General features: G+C 35.4%; 1 protein-coding gene across 4 annotated transcripts in view; it reads right to left on the bottom strand.

The window, feature by feature from the left end:
* LOC150101933 (putative leucine--tRNA ligase, mitochondrial) overlaps window positions 1–25,832 on the bottom strand; it is a 212,305-nt gene that overhangs the window by 124,756 nt on the left and 61,717 nt on the right. For all 4 annotated transcript variants that reach the window (XM_090400328.1, XM_090400327.1, XM_090400330.1 and 1 more), the window contains exon 8: window positions 10,403–10,546. In XM_090400328.1, the coding sequence (XP_090256454.1) occupies window positions 10,403–10,546 (144 nt within the window). The remainder of the gene's footprint in view (window positions 1–10,402; window positions 10,547–25,832) is intronic.

The raw sequence follows: 25,832 nt of genomic DNA, 5'->3' as shown, positions 1-25,832 counted from the left end.
CCATTCTGTTTAAGTGACCATACCACCTGAGATTAGCTCTGCTAATGCATTCCTGGATGCTGACATGTTACAGCTATTCAACTTAGAGCAGTTGTTCTCAATCCTATGCCTGCAGGCATATTTGCACCCACAGAGCTATTTGCATGCACACACTGTCAATTATTAAATAAGGAAAAAATAAAATTAAAACTGGAAAATACAAGTCTTCAAATAGCAATAATATTTATTGAAATTGTAAAAAATGTTAACATTTATGTTATATTACGAACATTTTGTAATTCCTCTATCTTTGAGTGCGAGTGTTACCAGTGCCAGTTTTGTGTGTATGTTTTATGTATTTAGTCTACTGGCAACTGTGCGATTGAGGAATGTGTCACCACTTCATCAGTGTTGTCAGCACACTTTGACCATACATTCTTTTTGTCATCTGAGCAATTCAGGTATAAGCTTTTTATTTCCTGCTCCTGCTCTGCATATAAAGTTGATCTTTTCACCTTAATCTTAGACATCCGTGGTCTCTTCTTTCTGTAGGTTTATATTTCTATGCTAATTTGGGGATACTATTGTTATTCAACCTTTCTATGTGATGTAGACAATTTTGCTGATATGCTTCTATTTCTTGTATGATGTTTCTTGTATCTAATTTCTCTTATTTCTATGTCTTTCTTTTTATCTAACCTAGTGGGTCCCAGGAGAGGTCTTAGAAACTTTGTCTGTGCTGCTTCTAGTCTTTGTTTGTTTCTTTGTTTTAGAATCCAAGTTTCACTTCCAAATTTGAGAGATGGTTCAGAGGTCATGTTATGTAATCTTAATTGAGTTTCTTTAGTCATTTGTTTTCCAAAATTTCTTTTAATTATGCCATTCATTCTATAGTAAATTTGTAGTCTTGCTTCCAATTGTGAATCAGTATTGTATTGCAAGATTATATTTCCCAAGTATTTGAATTCTGTAACTTGTTCTATTATTTTATTGTTAAGAATGGGGGTGTTGGTTTAATGTAGCAAAATGTAAGGTCTTGAGGTTTGGGACACATCGATGGGATGCTGTATACGCATTGGAGGAGCTATACTGGAGGAAGTAGGGGAAACAACAGTTCTGGGGTTGATGATTGATAGAAACCTGAATTTAAGGGACATATTACAAAGGTGGTGAAGGTAACACAGAGGATTGCTGCAATAATGAGAAGGATGCTGACCTGCAGAGATAAAAGAGTTATCATTCCATTGTATAAGGCTCTGATCTGACCACACTTAACACGTTCATTGCCAAGCTGAAAATTGGAATTTCGTGTGGTGGCCAAATTTTTTTTATTTTTTTATTTAGTTAGCGACGTCCATCGCGTGGACGTCGCTAACTGCGTGATCGGCTGTTCGGTGAGAACTCGCAACACACGATATCGCGTGATTGGCAATGAACGTGTTAAGACTATTGTTCTCAGATTTGGTCCCCAGGATTTGAGAGGGGATAAATTAACTGTGGAAAGGGTACAAAGGCAGATAACAAAGATGGTTTCAGGACTGTACAATGTTATTATGAGGATCGGCTGAGGGAATGTGGACTGCAGAGTTTGGTGGATAGAAGGAGAAGTGATATGATTGAGACTTTTAAACTGTTGAGAAGTGGTTACAGGGTTGACAGTAGGGAGTTCTTTTGCTTGGTTGAACAGCAGGAAGGAGTGATGAAAGGAAACTGTGAGCAAGAGGGTGAGGAGTGGTTTCTTTGCATGGAGGGTGGTTGAACTATGGAATGCACTGTCTGATAGAGTGGTGAAAGCGAGAACGGTCAATGAGTTTAAGGAGTGGTATGATAGACTTTGTGTTTCTTAGGAAGGACCTCCCGTGATGTGTTTTTTTGACTCCATAGAGGCCTGACTCATTGTAGGAGGGACCTCCAACGATGAGTCTTGATAGACTTTGTGTTTCTTAGGAAGGACCTCCTGCGATGAGTCTTTTGACTCCATGGAGGCCTGAATAATAATAATAATTTTGACTTTTTGAATGTTTCCACACATTGCCATAGCTTTTGTTTTTGTTTCAGAGATTTTCATTTTAAATTTTTTTGCTATTTCATTTAGATGGTTAGTTGCAATTTGAAGTTTATCTTCTGAATTTGAAATTAGTACTTGATCATCTGCATAAAGTATTGTATTTAGCTGTATATTATTTGTTAGTTTAACTCCATCTTTGACAGTTGTTTTCCATTCTTTTAGGATTCGGTTTATATAAATGTTGAATAGGATTGGGGATAAGCCACAACCTTGTCTTACTACTTTATTTATAGTTATAGGTTCTGATAATGTTCCATTTGCCAATTTTTGTTTCTCTGTATAGACTTTTTATTGCATTAATTAATTGAGGAAGTATTTTATCACCTTGTAATATTTTCTGTAATATTTTCCAGAGTAGATTTCTGTTCAAGTTATCATACACCTTTTCGTCTTCAATATATAGAAGAAAGTGGGCAGATTAAATTCTTTTCTTGTTTCTATGATCTGTTGCATTGTGAAAGAGGCATCTGTGCATCCTCTCCATCTTCTAAAACCACACTGTTCTTTTTCTAAATAATTTGCTGTATATTTAATTAGTCTGTTCTTTATAATGTTTGCATATACTTTAGATGCTGTTATTAAGAAAGTAATGCCTCTGTAATTTCCACAATTGTCCTTGGGATCTTTTTTGTGAATATTTATTACTACTCCAGTTTCCCATTCTTTTGGGATCTTTTGTTATTTCCAGATATTACTGAAGAGTTTAAGTAGGTTTTCTTTTAAGCTATTGTCTGCATATTTAAAGAGCTCAATGCATATTCCATCCAGGCCTGGGCTTTTTCTATTTCTTGAATTTTTAAATTCTTTTTCTAATTCTTCCACTGCTATTTCTTCTGTGCTTTCTTGTGTATTGATATCTTCAATCTGTGAGTTTTGTCATTGTTTTGTATTTCTTGTTTTTCATTCCACAATGTTTTATAGTGTTCTATCCAATCTGCTTTGGAAATCAGATTATTTCTTAATTGGTCATTTTCTGCTGTTTGTAGTTGCCTGAAAATTTTAAAACCTATTCTTTGTGGTCCAGTGATATCCTGCTCTAATGATTTAACATATTTACTCCAATCTTCTCTGCGTATATTTCTGGAAAGCTTTCTGACTTCAGCCCGTAGTTTCTTATATTCTATATAATCAGCAGTGTTTTTACTCTGCAGATAGATTTTAAAAGCCGATTTTTTCCTTTTGATTAATTCCTTTAAGTCATCATTCCAAGTTCTGAGCCATTTTTTGTTTTTCCTTGATTTATATCCTAAATTTTCTTCTGCTACTTTTAGTATGGTTTCCTTTATATTTTTCCAGTTAGTTTCAATATTGTTTGTGGTTGGTTTTATTTTATCTCTTATTCTGCTTTCATATAAGTTTCTGATACTCTTCTGTTCCAGGAGGTGAATTTTAAACTGTTTATTAGATGTTGATACATTGTCTTTTTTTCTTTTGAAATATGTGGTTCTTTTTTATGAATTCAAATCTGCTTTCAACTAACATGTGATCACTATCAATTTTGCTTCCTCTAAAAACCTTTGTATCCTTGATATTATTATTTAGTTTGTTCTTAATAATAATGTAATCCATTATTGATTTAGTTCCTCTTGCTTCCCATGTGTACTTATGTAGATCTTTATGCCTGAAGAAAGTATTGCTGATTTTTAGACTGTAAAATATGCAGAAGTCTCTTAATAAAATTCCATTGTTATTGATTACTGATTCTCTCTCTCTGATCAAATGCATCCTGTTTGGGTTATTTCCCACTCTAGCATTGAAATCTCCCATCAAGATTGTTGCTTCATTTTTATTCATTTCATCAATACATTCCTGAAGTTTTCCGTAAAATTCTTCTGTCTCTTCCTCTTTTCCATCTACTGGTGCATAAATTCCAAAAATATTGAATGCTTGATTCATAATTTTCATTCTAACTTTGATTATTCTGTCTGACACCCAAGTATAATCCAAAATTTTGTTTTTCCATTTTTTATTAATCTAAATTGCAACCCCAGATGAGCCCATTTGTCTTCTGGAACTCCGAAGAAGATCATGACATAATCTTCCAGAACTTGAGATCTCTTCTTTTTCTTTTTTGTCTCAGTTATTGCTGCTATATCAATCAATGTTTCTATTTTTTAGTTCTCGGTTTAGCTCATCAATTTTGTGTGTAATTCCAAGTATCTATTTTTCATTTCTCAAAGAGAAGTCCCTGTCCATTAGCCAGATCAATTCTGATAAAATCCATCCTATTTTTCTTCTTCAGAGCTTTGCGAGTAATTGCAAATTTCCCCTGGATAGGCTATCAACCTTTTGCAGGGAGAGTTCGGTGGTGGGGCTGCCACCTTAAGGCCTCTAAAACCTGCCATTTGAGAGGGAAGGCAGACTTCTACTGTGTGAGATGGAAAAAACATAGTATAATAGGAAAGATTCACCCCTAGTCCTTGACTACTCTAATAGCATTGGGGGAGAAGGAGCAAGAGGAACAACAAGAAAGAAAGAAAGAAAGAAGAATAGAAACTATAGATAATATACAGATGTATATTGCATGAAGTAAGGCACACGGTCCAGCATCAGGTGCCTCGGTTTGCTGCTCCCGTACTCACTAAAAAGTGAGCCCTTGTGGTATTATACATTGTTTTCTCATGTTTAAAAATTTTGCCCCAAAATGAGCAATCCAAATAAAAAACAATGAACCCAGAAATTCAACACTGATTGGGAAGAAGACTATTGTTTATCCCAGAGTAAAGAGAAATGTTTTTGCTTATTGTGCGATGGTTTAATTTAGTTGTACAATAAATGTTACATGTGTATTTATCCTACTTTCATAGTTAATTAATTTGTTAATTGTTATTATTTGATATGATATGCAAGTATAAATTTTCATAGAAAAAAATATTGGTGCCCACCACTCTCTTCCCAATCTCGAATGCACCCATTACCACAACTAGGTAGTTTAGAAAATTCAGAAGACTTGTATTGGATGTGTTTATGGGTATAACATCATCTGCATAAAGCAAAGAGCAAAGTTTTGATATCTCTGATTCTAATATCAGGTTTAATGCCACTTTCTTTGTAATGCAATCCATACAGATGAAGAATAAGAGTGGAGATAATAAGCATTCCTATCCTACACTGGATTTTAGATCAAACCGTCTTCCTGTATTTCCTTCAATTCTAACTGCTGACTTACAATTTAAACGACTATGTAATTATATGTGGTAAATGACTATGTGTCATTTACCACATATAATTGTTGTTTTGAAAAGCTTTTCTTTGGGCACCTTGTTGTAAGCCTTTTCCAGATCTACAAAACTTTAGTACAGATTCTTCTCATATTCCCATGATTTCTTACCTATTTGTTGTAAACTGGAAATCTGATCTTGGCAACCTCTATTTGGCCGGAATTCAGCTTGTTCTTCTCCAAGTTTTTCTACCACAATTTGCTTTTTTCAAGTATGCTTGAATAAATCTTACCTAACATCTAAGCAGTAACAGAAGAGTTACTGTTCTGTTACTGCTTGTTACTTTCAACAATCTTTTAGAGTAATTACTCCAGACATTTAGAATATACTGCACTTATCTTCAGTTTTCAGGTCACCTTTATCATCTTTGCTTCCTTTTAGAGTATTCTTTCCTCCATTTTCCTCCAATAAGATGAGTTATTCAAGCATTAAGGATTAGGGGGAAAAAAAGAGTAAATATAGTATTCGACACTAAACATGAGGATAAACTTCATGAATCGGAGTTAATTTCAAGAAGAGGGAAGTGGGCAAATTTTAAAATGGGAAAATTGTACAATGAGAGTTGTTGTCTATGGTCACAGAAAACATTCTCAAAATAAAAACATACAGGAAAAATAAACTATTGGAGTTCTAAACTCAGAATAAGAGGTGTATCCTCAGACAGAGAAATGTTATTTGAAGATTTGGAGAAAAGGGTAAAGCAAATAATAATAATGGTAAGTGCCACTAGATTTCTGCTTAGGACGTGGATTAGCCATTACTGTTACTATGTTTCAAACGAAAATATGCATGAATTCAATTATGCATATTTTTCATTGTTCAGTAGGATAAGAATAAGTCATTCACTGAAAAGAATCAAAGTCGAATAACTCTTAGCTGTGCCTATAGACTCATATACTCAAATATTAGGATAAAAGTAAAAGAGTTTGCAAATAAGAACCAAACTATAGAGACTGGTGAAAAGAATCCGAAGGAAACATTTAATGACTCAACCATGGAAGCATGTGGCAAAGTGATCCATAAGAACAGTAAATTAAAAATGCTGTAGCAACGCAGGAAAGTAAAGAAACAGTCTGCCTGAAAAGAAAAAAATATTCAGAAAGTTTTTGGCTAGTAATCTAATATGCGCTCTTAGAGAGTATAGAGAAAAATGTAAGAAAGCTATGTATACAAGTAAAAAGCAAAAAAATGATAAATATTATGAAGATGACAAGCTTTCATAATATTATACATTTAGAAATGGCAGGAAGGGCCACAAAAGGAATTAAAGATTATAATGGTGATATGAAAATTCAAGATAAGGATATTCTAAATGCCTGAAGTAATTACTCTGAAAAATTATTAAACAAAACAGCAAGTAACAATACTTACTGTTTTGTTCTAGAAAATATCTAAGAAGAATGTGATTATGAGTGCTTAATCAACATTTAGAACAGTTTGAAAATTAGAAACCTGAAATGTTGAAGCAGCCAGAACACACAATATACCATTTGAAATGCTTATTTATGGTGGCAGAAAAATCTTGTAGTGGTTACAATGCATATTGAAACAGTTTGGTCACAAAGTTGAATTCCTAAAAAAGAGGCTATTTTATCACAATAGCCTCTTTAAGATCATTCATTTGGAAGTAGAGTTCTAGAACCAATTTATAAAAAATAAAATAAAACATCTGAATGTGGGAATTATCCAGGTTTATGTAAGCATTCTTGAGAAAAGGTGCAAAATTGATGAACAGAAAATTAGTGAAGAACAAACTATATTTTAGCCACAAAGGGGTTGCCAAGCTGAGATTTTTATTTTATGACAAATAGTCAAGACACTGTGATAAGATAACAAGGATTTCTATTTAAACTTTGATTATCTTGAAAAAGCATGTGATAAGGGTGCCAAAGAAATACTATTCAAAAAAATTAAATCACACCAAATTAAGTAGGATATAAATAGAACATTATGCAGAACAATACAGTTGATCTTGAAAAACGTGGGTTTGAACTACGCAGTTTTTTTTTACTAAATATTTGGAAATTTGTAACAATCTAAAAAAACACACAGACAAATTGCACAGCCTAGAAATAGAAAAAAAATTAAGAAAAAGTTATGTCATGAATGCATGAAATATATATAGAATACTAGTCTATTTTATCATTTACTGCCATAAAATAACACACATCTATTATAAAAGGTTAAAATTTATCAAAACTTATGCGCACAAACACTTACAGACCATATATGGCCATTTGTAGTCAAGAGAAATGTAAATAAACATAGAGATGCAGTATTAAATCATAACTGCATAAAATTAACTGTTATTAATTAGTTAAATTAATTAATTAACATAAAATAAAAATTTTATAACGATTCATTCATCAGTGTATAGGCTAGTCTACTGCGAAGCAATCATATCGATTGCACTAGGCTACCATAAAGCAATCATACTGCTGCTTCGTTATCAATGCATGAATCAATATACCTGTAAATAAATATGAATAATTTTTTTTCACATTATCTTTTCATTTTTGATGTCTAGTATTAGTAATCTAGAGTGTTTTGTATCTATTAAGACAATATTGATGTAGGTACTGACAGACATACAATTCATCTTGTAAACAGACAATATTAACTTACAGTATCGATATATACAGTACCGCACTGTAAATGTATTTTCAGTAAATTATTTGAGCCGTTTCAATAGTGCATCATCTTTGTAGTCTTCCCCCACAAGTTCTGAAGACAACGCACTGTCAAAATGGCTCACACCATGTTACTCCCACCCATGACCTTTTCCCATCAATCCTTCCTCTTCCCCCAAAAAATAGTTTCCATTTTCAGATCCTTCTCTCACCCCTCTCCAAAGTGCTCTCTACCCACCCTTAATAATAATAATATTATACATATATAAAAAAACCTGGGTTTTTTCAAATAATTCCACCACATTGCTTTACCCCCACTTTTCCCAGCTCCTTTCCTTTAACAGCTTAACTGCAGATGAATGCATATCGCCAGGATAAGGAGACAGCCAACAACATCCAAAAAGGTATGTCCGAATTTTCCTCCTATATTATTTTTCATATATGGGTTTTTATAACACATTGATAATGCCCTAAGATTTGAGTAAAAAGCCAATGACATTGTGAAAAAGGAGCACTCCTACACAAAGTAGGCTATATAGCCATAAAAATAACAGTTTACTTAGAGAGAGAAACATGGGAATTTTCCCAGAAATAATACCTGTAAATATTGTGTTTGGCAAGGTATATGAAAAAAAAAGAGATTATGAACATGCCTATGTCAGATAGCACTATTAGTCAGGATACACAAAACATGATTCAAGATGTTGAGTCACAAGTGATAGCTAACATTAAAGATGATTTTTTTTGCCATCCAGATGGACAAGTCAACTGACATCAATAGAAAAGCTCAACTCTAGCAAATATTTAGCAGGTTTGCTTGTAATAAAGACATCACTGAATAATTTCATCTGGAGAGAAGCATGAGTTGTTTGCTTATTTTGCAAACCACTTCCAAAAACAACAAAAGGTCAAGATATTCTTGATGTTGTCAACAGTTATTTTGATTCTCATGATTTGTCATGGAAATCATGAATCAGCATCTGCAGGGATAGTGCTCCCTCTATGTCAGGAAGCCTGGCAGGATTCATCACATTGGCCAAGAAAACGAAACCTTGCATTGTTTTTACACACTGTTTTCTCATTTCAAAATCAGTAATACTAAGCTTCAAAAATGGATGAGATGAGATGATAAAAATGGTTAACTACATCAAGAGTAGGTCATTAAAATCGAGATTGTTTTCAGCACTGGGTTCTGCAATGCTGTTCACACACAACTCCTATTGTACTTGGAACTGAGGTGGCTATCTTGAGGACAGGCACTTTTAAGGTTCTATGAACTGAGGAAAGAGCTATTTTTTTTTTTTTATATCTGGAATATGAGCTGGCTGATCAGCTCAGCAATGAGACCAGGCACAATGAAGTTGATATCTCCCAAGCTTTAACACTCTTAACAAGAGTATGCAGGGAAAGAATGAAAATGTTCTTATTTGTACTGGCAAAATGAGCTCTTAACATGGTTTGGCATCCAGACAAAAAAAAAAGAAGAGAACAAAGTTGAAATGTTTGAGCTGACAAAAAGTTGCAGACTGAACAAAAACGTTGTTGATTTAATTCTACAAAGTTTGTCACTGCTGAGTAAAAACACTAAAAATCATTTCTCATCATTTGATGTACCTTCCTCGGACTGGGGGTGAGAGATCCATTTGTGTTAAGTGCATGCAAATCAGCAGAATTAATTAACTGTTGCAGAAGAAGAAGAAGAGCTAAAGGAAATCAGAAATGACAGAGGGCTGAAACTGAAGCACTCATCAGCTTCAGTCCTCTGAAATGGCCTCAGCCCAGCTGACTCTTCAACAGAAGTATCCCATCATCACAAAGAAGGCAAATGAAGCACCCTTCCATTCTCAAGATCGTATCTATGTGGGGCTGGTTTCTCTGCTATGAACACAAAGCATAAGAACAGGTAACAGCTTCAAACACTGGAGGAGGACTTGAGGGTATGCTTGTCAGCCATCTAACCTCAGACAAGGAATATCATGAGAGATTGCCAAGAGGTTCCCCACCAATATTTTTATGTAAGCAAAGACTTTTATTCTTATTCATTTATGTTTTGAAAAAAATTTTCTCTAACCTTCTTCATACTTAAAGAGGGTAGGAGGAATTTTTTTAATAGAAAACAAAAAACATTAATATAGCATTAAAATTTTGCATCAGAGAGCAGAAGACTATTTTATTCAAAACCTGATTTTTCTTTATTTCATTTAAAAAAAAAAAGAGGGTGTGTACGACAAAGAAGAGGCAGAAGAGACTTTTTTGAGGCCAATGAAATATATCATAGGATTTCTTTGTTTCAGCGATATCTCATTGCATCCAGGTATATGCTAGCCACTTACTTGGTCAACCAGGCCAGCCAAGCAGTGCAATACTAGCAAAGATGTAGTAAGATCTTTGTTACATTGAAAAATTTCACCCATAACAAAATTCAAAAACATTAATGATTAAAAAATGAGTTCTTTAATTCTTGCTCAAGAAATAAGTGTCAAATTTCTCTAAAAGTATCTCACCTCAGAAAATGCTGTAGTTTTAAGGAACCACTGTTTTAAATGTCTCTTTTCCACCTTTGCACCTGATCGCCATGATCGACCATCATCATCAACTTGTTCATCTGCTAAAACAGTCTGATCAAGTGGATCCCAATTTACTAAAGACTAAAATATAGAATCCATTATTTTTAAAACCTTTATTATATAATATCACTTTTATTAAGATAAAATTATTAATACATATAAGGATTGTCTGGATAAACAAATCAATTTGTTTATCCAGACAAAAATTTAGTCTTAACACTGCAGATAAATTTAGTTATTTCAAAAATAATTCAAAAAATTTATTATTATATAATATTAAATTATTTGATATTTAATTTGATATTTGATATTATTTCATATTTTTCCAAACACTGGCAAAATATGAAAATCGAAATGCAATTTTAATAAATCATGAAATTGGCATTTAGATTATTTTGTTACTTCAAAGGATGAAAGAGTGAATAATCAGTTTGATGTTTGAAACAATAATTGAACCTTGTTTCTAGCAATTGACATTTCACTGTTATCTCTGAACTATCAATATTAATTTAGGCTCATTAAATAAAAAGAAAAAAGAAAAAAAGAAAAAAAAAGCACTATCACATTGTATGATGCCATTTTGTATCTTTTCCTTTTCTTCTTATATTATGCCTGATGAAAATATAGCTTTTAATATTTTCTATTATTCTATTCCCTCAGCTATACAGCTGGTAGGGGGTAGCTATATGCTACCATACTAGGGAAATGATTATTAGCAAGGTGGTCTCCTGCTGCCTTCCTTGCCGTACTATATCCTACGACTATAGCCTGTGTGCTCACGGGGCCAGTTTTCCTGCTTGCGAGATAAAAACCCCCAGATAAACTGGTGGAAAAAATCCTGATGTCCACACCCAAGACCAGCTAACTTGGCTACGACTGAGGAAGATCCCTAAGCTCCTCACGTCTTCAACGGGAATCGAATCTAGGACACTCCTTCCATAGGCATATGGCTATGGAAGGAGTGTCCTAGACTAACCGTAATAACTAATATTTAAGGAATTGACAGCGTATACTGGAAATATAGATTAAATAAACTTTAATATACACTTTCCGATATTTCGGCGAACGTTACGTTGCCATCTTCTTGGGAACTTACTAAAAAGACACGTGCACACAAGTACTAATACAACAAATGAGACTGAGGCTAGGACGCTAGCGTTTTCCTAAAGTCCTGATGGTGCACTATCAGGACTTTAGGCGCCCCCTGGCGGGCTATATTGGTAGTTCTTGGCCTTTGGGCTGAAGTTCTTTTGATAAAAGTTTCCCAAATTTGGGGCAGTTTCATGCATCCAAATTTGTTGAGGTTTGGCATGTTCCTAAGGGCTGAGGCTGATTCCATGAATAGTCTTTCATACTTGAACTTGCTGCGGTGTATTACTGTGGCTTTCTTCCATCTTATTCTGTGGCGAGTATCCAGAGCGTGGTCTGCAAGCCCAGAGTGGCTGTACTGGTGAAATCGGATGTAATCCTTGTGTTCTGAGATTCTGATATTTGCTGTCCTGCCTGTTTGGCCAAAGTAGGACAGTTTACAGCTGCAAGGGACCTGGTATACACCAGGTAGGTCTAGGGGAAGTGGTTGGTCTTTGGTGGAGCGGATAAGGGATGCCAGTTTTCTATGTGGTCTGTAACAAGTGGTCAAGTCATGTTTTTTTAAGATTTTATTGATTTTTTCTGAGGTGCCTCTGATGTAGGGAATAGTGATGGATTTAGAGTAATCTTTTTTGTGAGGGGGAGGGGGTGGTGGGTTGTGGATAACTGGGTTAAGTATTTTTTGGATTTTTTAGAGGGGGTAGCCGTTGGCTGAGAAAGTGTCACGGATGTGATTTAGTTCAGAGGTTAGGGCTTGATCATTAGAACAGATTATTTTTGCCCTGTTGAATAATGTTTTAATAACTCCATATTGTTGTGAGGGGGGGGGGGGATTGTTGGTGAATGTATCTGCCTGTATGGGTGGGTTTTCTATAAACTGAGAAAACCAAGGTTCCATCAGGTTGGCGGGTGACTAGTGTGTCTAGGAAGGGGAGGTTATTGTTTTCCTCTTTTTCCAGGGTGAATTTGATTCTAGGGTGTTGGTTGTTCAAGTGTGTTAGGAAGGAGAGGAGTGAATCTGGGCCATGTGGCCAAATAGCGAAAACATCATCAACATAGCGAAGCCATATGGTAGGTTTTTGTGGGGCTGAGTTTAAGGCTTTCTCTTCAAACATCTCCATGAAAAAGTTGGCCAAGGGTGGGGAAAGTGGTGAACCCATGGCTGTCCCCTCTATCTGTTTGTAGAATTTTTCCTGCCAAACGAAATAGCCTGAGTTCATTGTAAACTGGAATAGGGCTGAGATATCGGAAGGAAATTTAGCTTGGATTAGCTCTAAGGTTTCTTTGAGAGGGACATTCGTGAATAGGGAGGAGACATCAAAACTGACCATTATGTCATTGTGTTGGAGTGTAAGGTTTTCTATACTGGCTTTGAAGTGGGCTGAGTTTTTTATGTGTGATGGTGTATTGCCAGTATAGTGTGAGAGCGCTTTGGCTAAATGCTTGGCTAGTTTGTAAGTGGGGGAATCAATGCCATCCACTATGGGACGTAATGGCACATTTTCTTTGTGTATTTTTGGGAGCCCATATATGCGGGGGAGTCTAGAGTTATAGGGTTTTAGTCTGTTGGTAATCTCCAACAGACTAAAAGATTTCAGATAAAAGATCCAACAACGTTCAAGGGTCAGTTAACTTAAGGTTGGTTAATTGAGAGATCATTGTATAAGAGTAATGTTAAAAATAATATTTGAATCATGAACTCTGATTTCAAAAGAGAAAAACAGTATACTAAAAGCAAAAAACTGAATTTGTTGAGTATATGCTGTTATAAACATTGATGCAATATCTACAATCCAAATTCATAGCTTTTATGGTATACAAGAAACTGATTTCACTAACCGACAAGAAAAGTCACTGTATACAGTGGTTAGCACACAAACCTCCAGAATTCTTCTTCAGTCTCTTTAAGATCACCTATTACTGTGAGGATAGTGAAAGATATGTAAAGTGTATGATGATTATTTTGGTTTATATTAAAATGAAGTTTTACTATAACACAGTGGTTGTTTCCAATAATTTTTAATAATGAATGCTGATCACCGTACAACTATACAAGAAAGAATGTAAAGTTAGTAATGCTTAAGTGTGATTGCTTCTGTAGTGAGGCCATTAGTAATGAATACATGAAATATATAGCAAAGATATCTGTTGAAAGTTTATTATTATTATTATAGCTGCATGATTACTTCATGGAGTCCCAAGGTTCATTGCAGGACACCACTCCATGTGATACTAATTATGTTATATGACCACCCCACATGAATCTACCTTGCATGACCACTCTATGCTGTGGCACAATAAAATTGTTTATCATATTTTATTGTGCCACATGATACTGACATGATACTTCCTGTCAGTAACTGAGCAGGTCACAGAATCCAACTGGCAAATGTCCTCAAAGAAGAATGGTCCAATGATAAATGAAGCTGTAAACCTGCACCAGACAGTAACTTTGGGTGAATGCAAAAGAATTTGTTGGATCGCATGTGAGTTTTTCGTTGCCCATATCTGGCAAACTGTGGGTATTTCACAGCTTTGTTCAGGTGAAAGTGAGTCTCATCTCCCCACAAAATCATCCACAGCTTCACAGCATTCAATTTTACTTGAGCAAGGAATGTTAAAGTGAATGTGAGTCGACTTTCAAAGTCCTGCAGGCACAACTCCTCTGTCAAATATCTTGATGGGCAGATATGCAGAATATTCCACAGAATTTTCCAGACAGCTGTGTAAGCCACATCCATGTGTCTTATTACAGCATATGTACTTCAGGAACCAATGCTGTTATTCATAGCCTGCTCTGTAATGGCAGTAGTAACTTCATTCACTTGTTGTGAACTGAATGGCTTGTGACCTCTGAAGGTCACTGATTCTGTTTCTTCAAAACAACTAATCATTTGTTGCAGATCATATGGAGATAGTGGCCCTCATCAACTTTTGTTTAGGTGCTGAAATTCACACAGAGCAGCAACAGCATTGCAATTATTTAGTACATATTCATGAGCAAAGCACATTTGGGAAAAAAGTTAGTGCCATCACTGTGGATGGTATTAACAACCAGAATAAAGGGAAAAATCTCGTGTCCATCTTTTTAAACCCTCCTGGCAACTGATGTTAGCAACGCCCCTGGTGGTGAATTTTGAAACTGCTTTTTTTTTTTTTTTTTTTGGTCAGATATCACTTTCAGATGATGCACAATGTATTCCTGCAAAGTTTCGGCAGCGTTTAGATTACTGGATGGTACTTTACAAAGGCCTTAAACAGGGATACTTTAATTTTGATCACCCTTGTGTGTGTGTGTGTGTGTGTGTGTGTGTGTGTGTGTGTGTGTGTGTGTGTGTGTGTGTGTGTGTGTGTGTGTGTGTGTGTGTGTGTGTGTGTAATTTTTTTTTTTTCTGTTAACTGTGAATATTCTCTGGCTAGCTTGACTGCTTCATGAGATGAAAAACCCAAGTTTCTGGGAGAAAAACATCTTAATTCCATACAAGGCTTGCTGACTCAACTTCACTAAAAAGCCATTACAATAATTATTCACATCCTAAATGGAATTCAAATTCAGAACTCAAACTTGACATAAAGAATTTCTGTCTCTCTCTGTGTGTGCGTGTGGGGGGGGGGGGCGCACGTGCGTGCATGCATGCCTAATAGCCAGTTGAAAGTATTAACAGCATATATTACTACTATATGCCTTGACTGTGAGCATTTGTCTGAAAACTACTAGAAGAAACCATAGTTCTGCAAAGCACAGAAGCTGAAAATACTTCAAGATGTATTTCTTATTCTCTGAATAATTATAGTAGTATATCATGTCCTTTAAAGGTGCATCCAAGAGACACTTGTGGTGAGACAGACTATAGCAGAAGCTGCATTCATACCTACTCACTCTTTTTCTTTAGCAGAGAATCACTTTGTGCAACCATGCCATAGTAACATGCAACAAGTCCAAATCTTATGCTGCACACAGTGTAGAAGACATAATTCCTACACAATTCTTTGTAACATGGAAAATTTTCCAGAAATAATATCTATAATTCCTACTTTTTCGTTAGAGTTGTACTACTAGGTTACATGTAATTTTGCTAATTAAGTTAATTACATCAATCAAAACAGGGATGCAAAATGTCCATTAAAATTGCAATACCAGTAATATTCCACTGGAATAATATTCATGTAAAATATTTGAGTGAATGTTTTGGGTGATTCTTTTTCTAATTGGATTATTCTGCTGTTTATTAATTGTTTAGGATACTGGTTGTTGGACATGGTTGATATCTTTTATCCAATTCTGTTTACATTTGTTTAGCTTTTCTTCTATTATTTTATTTTTAATAATGTCTATTTTTCAGTTCTCTTCATGAATCTCATTTCACTTATTTTTATCATCATCATCATCAAATTCCTGTCATGTACCTTCAAGGGGTGTACAGGATATGATAGTACTACATGAAACAAAATTACATCATTACTAACTTCCTATCTACAATTTTCTTCCAAATCAGTCTGTTACTTATCAAGACTCCAACATTATCAGATCTTATATTTCTATCGTCTAAGCCACTTTGTACCGTATCAATCCTCCTATATCTTGGTCTTCCTCTGGGTTCTTTTGCTGCCAACCTGGCAGAGAACACTTGTTTTGCTAATCTTTCTTCGACGATTCTGTTTAAGTGACCATACCACCTGAGATTAGCTCGGCTAACGCATTCCTGGATGTTAACAATGTCAAGTTCTTTCCTGATATCCTCGTTTTTAATATGATATTGCCATTGATGCCATCTGTTCACGCCTATAATCTTTCTCAGGACTCTCATATCTGCAGTCTCTAGTCTTTGGTCAAATGTTTTACTTCTGACCCAGCTCTCAGATCCATAAGTTAAAACTGGTTTGAGCACTGTCTTGTATACAGCTAATTTAGTGTTCTGACTAATTTCTCTCTTATTCCATATGAATTTATTCAATTGACTTCCCACCATACCAGCTTTGCTGATTCTGTTGTTTATTTCCATATCTAATTTACCATCTTCACTAAAAATTGTGCCTAAGTAACTGAAATGTTTTACTTGTTCCACAGGTTCTCCATTCATAACACAGTTGAGATTTTCAATGATTCTGCCTATTTTCATTGTCTTTGTCTTTTTATTGCTGAACTTCATACCATATCTATTACAACAGTTATTCACTTTAATCAGAGAATCTTGCAGACTTGTAGTGGATTTATTTAGAAGTATAACATCATCCGCATAAAGCAAAGAGCTGACATTAACATCTCCAATTTTGATATCATGTTTAATACCACTTTCCTTCATAATGTGATCCATATAGATAATGAATAACAGAGGGGATAATGTACATCCTTGTCTCACACCAGATTTAACATTAAACCATCTTCCTGTAATTCTTTCAATTCTAACTGCTGATTTACAACTCAAATAAAGACTAAGTATTGCTTGATATAATGTCCCATTGACACTATATAACTGTAGCGTATTGAATAGCTTCTCTCTTGGCACCTTGTCATATGCCTTTTCCAAATCTACAAAATTTAAATACAGATCTCTGTTATATCGCCATGCTTTCTCGACTATTTGTCGTAAAGTGAAGATCTGATCCTGACAGCCTCTATTTGGCCTGAATCCAGCTTGTTCTTCCACAATTCTTCTCAATCATTTCTCAAGTATACTTGCATAGATCATGCCAGGAACACTCAGTAGGGAAATACCTCTGTAATTCTGACATTCAGTTTTATTTACCTTTTTATATACGGGTACTATGAAAGCTCTACTCCAATCATCGGGAATTCGTCCCTCTATCCAGGCATTCTGAACTATGCAGTGCAGCCACTGTAAGACTTTATACCACCATCCTTCAGCATTTCTGGTCGAATATCATCTACTCCTGCTGCTTTTCCACATTTCAAGCCTTTGATGGCTTTTTCTACTTCAAGTATGGATATGTATTCCTGACTGCATGCCTAGTCAGTGTTTTTTACCACTGTGCTGTCATCACTGCTTGTTTCATTTAGCAGTTTTTCAAAGTAATTACTCCATACTTCAAGGATATCTTTTTCTCCCATTTTCATATCACCTTTATCATCTCTAACTCCTTTTACAGCACTCTTTCCTCCATTCCTAAGCTTCTTGAACAATCTCCAGAATATTTTGCCACCTTCTTGATATTTATTTTCTATATTCTTGCCAAAGTCCTCCCATGACTTTTGTTTAGCTAGTTTTACACAGTGTTTAGCATTCTTGCATTTGTCTCTGTATTCTCTAAGAGCACAAGCTTACTTATTTGACAGGAACTTTTGATATGCTTTCTTCTTTTCCTTCACTGCCTCTTTAACTTTCTGTGTCCACCAGGGAGTTCTGATTTTTTCATCCTTGCAGACAACCTCACCACACGCCTCTCTGGCAGAATCAATCAATGTTTTCTTCAGAGTTTGCCACTGAATCTCCAAGGTTTGATTCCTGTTCGCAAACTCTTTCATTTTTTCTTCAATAATCTTTGTGTATTTTAGTCTACAGTTCACATCTGAGAGCTGCTCAACTTTTATTCGCTTTAAAACTTTCTTACATGTTATTCTTTTCAATATGAAATTCAATTTTATCCAGCTCAAGACTAAATAGTGATCACTTCCAATTTGAAATCCTCTGTACACTCTGGTGTCCTGCACCAGGGAGAAAACATGACTATCAACAATAACATAGTCAATGAGACTTTTCATATTCCTTGCGTCTTCTCTCCATGTGAATTTGTGCACATTTTTATGTTGGAACATGGTGTTAGTAATAACCAGTCCATGTCCTGAGCAGAAATCCAACAGGTATTTGCCATTATTATTAGCTTTGCTCTTTTCTCCAAATTTTCCCAAAATATTTTTGTATGTCTCACAATCATTTCCTACTGTGCTACTTAGATCCCCAACAAGGACCAACTTTTCCTTTTTCATTGTGTCAGTTGGTTTTTCTAAAGCCTCAAAAAATCCTACACTTACCTTAGTAGAACCTTCTGTGGGACCATAGGCACAAAAAAGTCTCATTGTCCAATTCCCCATTCTCATATTTGCCCACATTACTCTGCTTGAGACTGACTGCCATTCAAGAAGATTAGCCTCGTATTTTGTGTTGTGTTGAATACTATGGCTACTCCTTCTTTTCCTTGATTGTCATTGCCTGAATATAACATTTTGTATTTATTGCTCAGAAAGATCGCAACAGTTTTTGTCTTTTTTGTTCCGGTCACCCCTATTATGTCGATCTGGTACTTATCTAATTCCTCAGCTAGCTCCATTTCTTTGCCATTTAGGCTTCTTATGTTGATAGTACCGATCTTTAACTCTGGTAATGTTGAGTTGGGGTTTGTTTTCAGATTTGTTCCAGTAGCTGACTTTTCGCTGTTTGCCCTGGTTCCCTGGAGAAAACAACGGTTGCCTTGTTTAACCGGGCAACGCCCCAGCCGGCTTGAAATTTTGTCATGTCGTACCATCGTTTTTTATTTTGGTTTAACCAATAAGAATACAATTTGGTCGGCTAAATCCCAAATTGCCAGCCTATCTTCGTTCGTTCAATATCCAGGTAGATACCCAACAGTGTGCACCGCGAGAAGGTGAGGATTGGACATTAGGTCAGAAGCCCTGGTTGGTTCTCCGCATTCCTTTAAAGGCTATGTGGAGGTCTCCTCTCAATTATACAGCTTTGACCCTGTGGAAAAAACAATTAAGGAACATCAATATTATACTGAATACATGAAACCTCATAAGTCTGGTTGAGCACAACACAGCACTGAAACTACTCATAATATCCAGTGGAATAAAGCTCTTCTCCTCCATAGATACAGATTCAAATATGAACACCTCTTTAAAGAAAGTTGTGAAGCTATTTTACATCGGCCGAATCTAAATCGAAATGACTCTCTGTCAAAAATCTGGGAGACTTTTATTTTATGGAACCATAAAAATTAATTATCTTTAAAGGATTATTTAATAATATTTAGTAATTAATCTCCTAGCATGCAGCAACAATGTTAATTGGTGATCTACCGACTGTTCTTTACTTTGTATTCCATTCTTTTAACTGTTTGTATGACACTGAAGATGTACTGTTAATTTCAGTACGAAATATTTGTACCTTTATTAATTAAAAGTTATTATTGTGGTCTTTACGTGTTTTATTATTAAACAGCTAGTTTAGTGTTTTCACTAATTTCTGTCTTATTCCATATAAATTTATTTAGCTGAATTCTGATCATACCACCTTTGCTAAATTCTATTGTCTATATCCATATTTATTTTTTCAACCTTCATTAAAAATTGTGTCTAAACAGCTGAAATATTTTACCTGTTCTATAGGTTCTCCATTTAGTATACAGTTGATGTTTTCAATGTTTCTGCCTATTTTGATAGGCATTTTGATTAATCTTCATATTTTTATACATTATATTCGTGCCAAATTTATTACAGCTGTTACTGAATTTAGTTATGGAATCCTGCAGAGTTATACTGGATTTATTTAGGAGCATAACATTATATGCATAAAGAAAAGAGTTGATATTTACATCTCCAATTTTGATATCAGGTTTGATGCCACTTTTCTTCATAATGTGATCCATATACTGATAAATAAGAGTGAAGTTAATATATATCCTTGTCTCACACCTAAACAACTATCTTTCTGTACCTCCTTCAATTCTAACTACTTACCTACAATTCATACACCCTCTGTCCAAAAAGAAACCGAACTTTTCAAAAATAGAAGAAACTAATGGTGCCACCTGTTTTTATGGTCGAAAGCGGCACTCTTCATTAGTGTTGTGTCAACTGTTTATGACATTTGTTTCATTAGAAGACGAGTTACAGTGCCATGATTGACAGTGTGTTTTGACGAATGGTCGGAAAATGAGTTTCAAACAGAGAGCTGTGACTGACTTTTGTGTTAAACTAACTTGGTAAAAGTTTTACTGAAATGCATCAAATGCTTCAAAAAGCATAATGATGAATGCCTATCCCGTACTCAAGTTTACGAGTGGTTTAAGCGAAAAGCTGGGCTGTCCAAAAATTGGACTGAACAAAGTTAAACATCCAAAAAGTGCATGATTTCATCAAAGAAAACCCAAAATCTTCTGTAAGATTGATTGAAGATGAATTGGAGATTCCAAAATCAACTGTGAACATTTTGACCGAGAGTTTGGACCTTCATAAATTGATTTCGCGATTTGTTCCCCACAAGTTGACCGACAACCAAGAAATGTATCAAACTGAACACTGCAAGGACCTCATTAAAACCGTCCGTAAGGACTCAAACTTCCTTGAAACGATTGTTACTGGTGACGAAACATGGTGTTTTGAGTATGAGCCCAAAACAAAGTGCTAGAGTGCTGAGTAGAGACCACCAGAAGAGGGGCATCCGAAAAAAAGTCACTTGGAGAAGTCAAAAGTAAAGACAATGCTGATTTGTTTCTATGATTCCAAGGGCATTATCCACAAAGAATTCATCCTGCCTGGCCAAACGGTCAATGGTGAGTTTTATCTCAAAGTTTTGAAGATTGATAGCGAGAATTCATTGGATATGGCATGAATATCGTGATGCAGGCAGCTGGTCACTTTTGCACGATAATGCACCATCTCATTGTTTGAACATTGTGAGGCAGTTTTTGAGCAAAAACCAAGTTTGTGTTGGATCACTTGCCGTATTCACCTGATTTAGCACCCTATGATTTCTTTCTCTTCTCCCAACTTCATTTGCTGATGAAAGGAAAGCGATACGACACCATTGAAAACGTTCAAGTGGCAGTAACCACAACCCCAACAGTATCCCAAAAACTGATATAAAAAACTCATGACGTGCCAAACATTGTATTGAAGCTGAGGGAGAGTATACTGATTGAAATAAATGATTTGAATAATTATAATTGGCCTGCGTTTTATTTTCTATCAAAAGTTTGGTTTCTTTTTGGACAGAGGGTGTATACATCCTACTTATTGCTTGATATAGTGTACCATTTACACCATATAATTGTAGCATCTTGAACTGCTTTACAAATACCTTTTATAGATCTACAAAACCCAACTACAGATCCTTTATATTCACATAATTTCTCAACTATTAGTCTTAAAGTTAAAATCCTGACAACCTGGCCTGAATCCAGCTTGTTCTTCTCCAAGCTTCCCTTCCACAAGTTTTTTCAAGTATGCTTATATAAATCTTATCAGGAACATTCAGCTAGAGTGACAATTCCTCTATAATTCTCAGATCAGTTTTATTTCCCTTTTTATAGATAGAGGGATACTAAGAGAGAGATCTACTCTAATCATCTGGAATTTGACCCTCTGACCAGGCCTTCTGAATTACAAAGCATAGCAACCATAAAATTTATAAATTAAAGATGTCAAGAAATTATATTTTTGGTTTAATCCTTTATCCAAGTGTAAGCAAAAACAAAGTTTATGCCTGAAGTATTTTCAGGACTGGGACAACTCATACATAGAAACCAATGATTTCACATCCCTTGCCTTAGTGAAGTCATTAGCCTCTATATACGAGTTGCCCAGTCCTGAAAATACTTCAGGTACAAACTTTGTTTGCTTACACTTGGATAAAGGATTAAACCAAGAATATAATTTCTTGGTATCTTTAATTTATACTATAATCAAGTGGAAAAACTTCCAACAACTATCTCTAATCCAGAGAAATTTAATAATAAGGTGTGACACCTTTTAGCTACTCATATATGGAAATAAGACTTCTACATCACTTGGTATCACCTCCAGGGCATCCACAATTTGTGGATGTCCTGGAGGCCACCACCACGAAACTGGCATCTTGGGCAATCATTCACAATATGAGTGATCGTCTGGGCCGCAGGAGAATAGTCACAATAAGGGTGGTCTGAGAGTCTCCATTTATGCAGTAGGTAGCCACATCTGCCCTGGTTAGTTCTGATCCTGTTTATATAGATGACTAAATCTTCCTAGGAAGGGCAAAACCAGGCTGCAGAGAGCACAGGGATCTTCAACCAGGAAACAATTTGTTGGAAGATTGTTGGACCGTTGTTCTCTCCATGTCAGTTGTTGAGGGTAAGGCAGCTGAAGAGAGTTTGTCAATGGACCAGAAAGGGTGTCATGATTTTAAGCGAATACTAAGTGGATTTATGAGAGTCTGGGACAGGAGCAGGTTGCACATTACTTTATTAAATACTTTAATCAAAGCTTGTCTTCTCCATATATTTGGTGGAGCAATGTCAGATAGGACAGGCAGGCCAGGGGAGAGGGGTGCTTCTCAGTGTTCCACTAATTGTGCGCATGGAAAAGTTTAGCTGGGTGTCTATAATGTTAGTGTGTGTGCACTTCTTTCCCAGACAGGGGCACAGTATTCTGCTGCAGAGAATGCGAGGGCTAGTGCAGATGACCTTAAGACATCAGCAAGCCATGAGATGATATTATTTCTCGTTTTAACTTTGTTGGACAGGTTGGCAATGTGCCTTTTATAGGTTGGAGTGAGCCTGGACAGGCTCACTCCAAGGTATTTCAGGTGAGGCTCATGTTCTACCATTTTGTCACAGAAAGAGAAATTGAGATGTTGATTTGCCTCTGCATTGTTCAGGTGAAATGCTGTGGACACAGTTTTTGTTAGGTTTGGCTTCAGGTGCCACTGCTTAAAGTACCCTCCAGGATGTTCAGGTCTGTGTTCAAAGTTGTTTCCAGGTTGGAAAAGGAGGCAGACTGGTGTAGGATACCAAGATCATTGGCATATACATATTTGCTTCAGCTGGTATATGGTAAGTCAAACATGTAGATGTTAAATAGTAAAGGGGATAACATAGAGCCCTATGGAAGACCATTGTGGAGAATCTGGGCCTACTCTTTTTTCCACCAATATGAACCCGGATCTTTCTGTTGGAGAGAATGAATTCAAAAAGCTGGAAAGTTGTTTTGCACTTCATGATATTGCTTAACTTTAGGAGGAGGCCCCTGATCCAGACTGTCATAAGTTGATTAGATCGATGAAAGTGACTCCAGATTTAAGTTTCTTCTGGAGGCCTGCTTCAATCTGCATTGTCAGGGCCAGGACCTGGTCACAGCAACTTCTTCCCAGCCTGAAGCCAGCTTGTTCAATCGGGAGTGTTCTTTCAATGAGTGGTGAAATTCTTTTAAGGAGAATTTGTTCAAAAAGCTTAAAGGTGGAGCAAAGCAAGGAGATAGGTCATAGAATTTTGATATTATTTGGAACTTTCCCTGGTTTGGGCACAGAAATTATTTTGGCTTCCTGTCACAGTTTAGGTAGTTTTCCAGTTGTTATAATATTTGAGAAAAGGGCAGTGTTGGATTCTGATAATATAGAGATTGGAGTAATTATTATTTGCTTCAGAATCCAACATGATCTTCAATCACATAGGCTAGACTTGTAAATATTATTTAATGTAAATCACTTGATTATAAATTAATATTCATAAAACTACCTTTAACTTTATTTGATTTTTAATTATTTAATCAAAGATATGTATTAATAATAATATTAATAAGACTCTGTATTAAAATATTATTAAGCTATTTTATTTATTGCTATGTTAATATTATAAGAATTTGTATTTGATATTTTAACTGCGCATTAATTGAATGTAAATATTCTTTATTTGTTCCTACTTGTATAGGTTTAGCGTTATGCAATACCTCAATTTTATTATGTTTTGTTTTGTTGTCATGGAAACGTATGTTAGATAGCTTGCACGAGTTTGGAACAGAGCGTGAGGGAGAATGTTGAAAGTTTACTGAAAAGGATTTGAGTTAAAGAGAGCACGAGAACAATTTAGGCAGGAAGAGGGGATATAAAAGGAAGAACGCTGAAAATGTAAGAAAAGAGAGGATTGGCATTCGGTTGGAATCAGAGGATATTCTACTTCGGCATTCGAAGAGGGAATCAAAAAGGAGATTGATTCAGTAAATCAGAGTGCGATAATAGTGATAATAGAGTCAGCGAGTCACTCAAGCAGCTAATTAAAGTCTACTAGTCGAGAAGCAATTAGCTAATAAGCTTCAGAATAACAAGTAAAGCAACGGAAGATAGCTGAGTGACCAGAAATACTATAGCTGAAATTTAATTTCAGGACCGACCTTTCAAGGACACATGAAATCTTGAAGCATAGCACGGAGTAACTAGAGAATAAGTAGGGGCTGTAAAGTTGAAGTTTAACGATAGCTGTGTTTAGAATTATAGTGCCTAAAGGATTAATTGAATGCCAGAGGAATGGACAACTGTGCATATAAAACTTCAAGTTAAGGAATTATTGTGTGTTACCTTAATTCGTGAGTGATCAATAGTGCTTCATGCAAGAACGTTTGATTATGTGTATTGTAACCGTTAATTAATTCAGTTATTGCTTAGAAGATTTATTTTAATCAGTGCTGTATACTGTTTAAAATGTTTACGGTTATAAAAAGTGTTTGTGTGTAAGTTGATGAAGAAAGAAGATTATCGGTAAGATTATTCCAACTATTAATATTCCTATACAGAGAAGTGTGTGAGTTTCATCTTAGAATTTCTCTATACTAACAGTAACTATTGCGGAGAATTAGCTGAAGTGTAAAATTAAAGATGTTTGTTTGTGAAGAGGTGTTACTGCAATTTTTATTGTATTTTGGAACTTAAGGAACTGTGAGAAGACTGTATTATAGAGATAACAGATTTACCTTTGTCTGAGTCTGTATGATTGAACTTATCAGAGAAGCTAAAATGTTTGTGATATCTTAATTACTGATTTGAACTTAAGTGTAAAATTTGTGATTCTAAAATTAAATATTTGTTTTTGTTAATCAAGGTTGTATTTTGCCTAAATCTCTTTTACTGCACCATTCATAAAATATTCGAACCAAAGCGGGTAAATTAAGTAAGTTAAATATACTCGGCCAGTATATATAATAACAACATATAAAGGAAGGGTAGTTGAGAGTTGGTTTATCTTCAATTCTTGAACTAATTCAGATATAAAGTGGTGCAGTCTTTAAATATAAATTTTCTTTATATTTGAATTAGAAATCAACTTACAACTTGTCAATTAGTTAAGAACATCATAATAGTAATCATGTTGGATCCAAAGTATAGATTGAGAAGAAGTAGGATCCAACAGCAGCCAGTCATATTTGACCTCATTGGCCAAGATTTTTTAGAAACTTGGAGATGATACCATTCACTCCTGCAGCTTTACCATTCTTGGTGAGTTTTAAGGCTTCCTACACTTTTTCAAGGGAAACTGACTGTACAAGTTCAGGAAGCTCAGAGGCTCTTTTCAG

The sequence above is a fragment of the Typopeltis vanoorti genome, chromosome 11 (genome assembly GCF_054136105.1).
Source record: "Typopeltis vanoorti isolate ZY-2024b chromosome 11, IOZ_Tvanoo_1.0, whole genome shotgun sequence".
NCBI classification, from domain to species: domain Eukaryota; kingdom Metazoa; phylum Arthropoda; class Arachnida; order Uropygi; family Thelyphonidae; genus Typopeltis; species Typopeltis vanoorti.
This window is presented reverse-complemented; position numbering and strand designations above follow the sequence as displayed.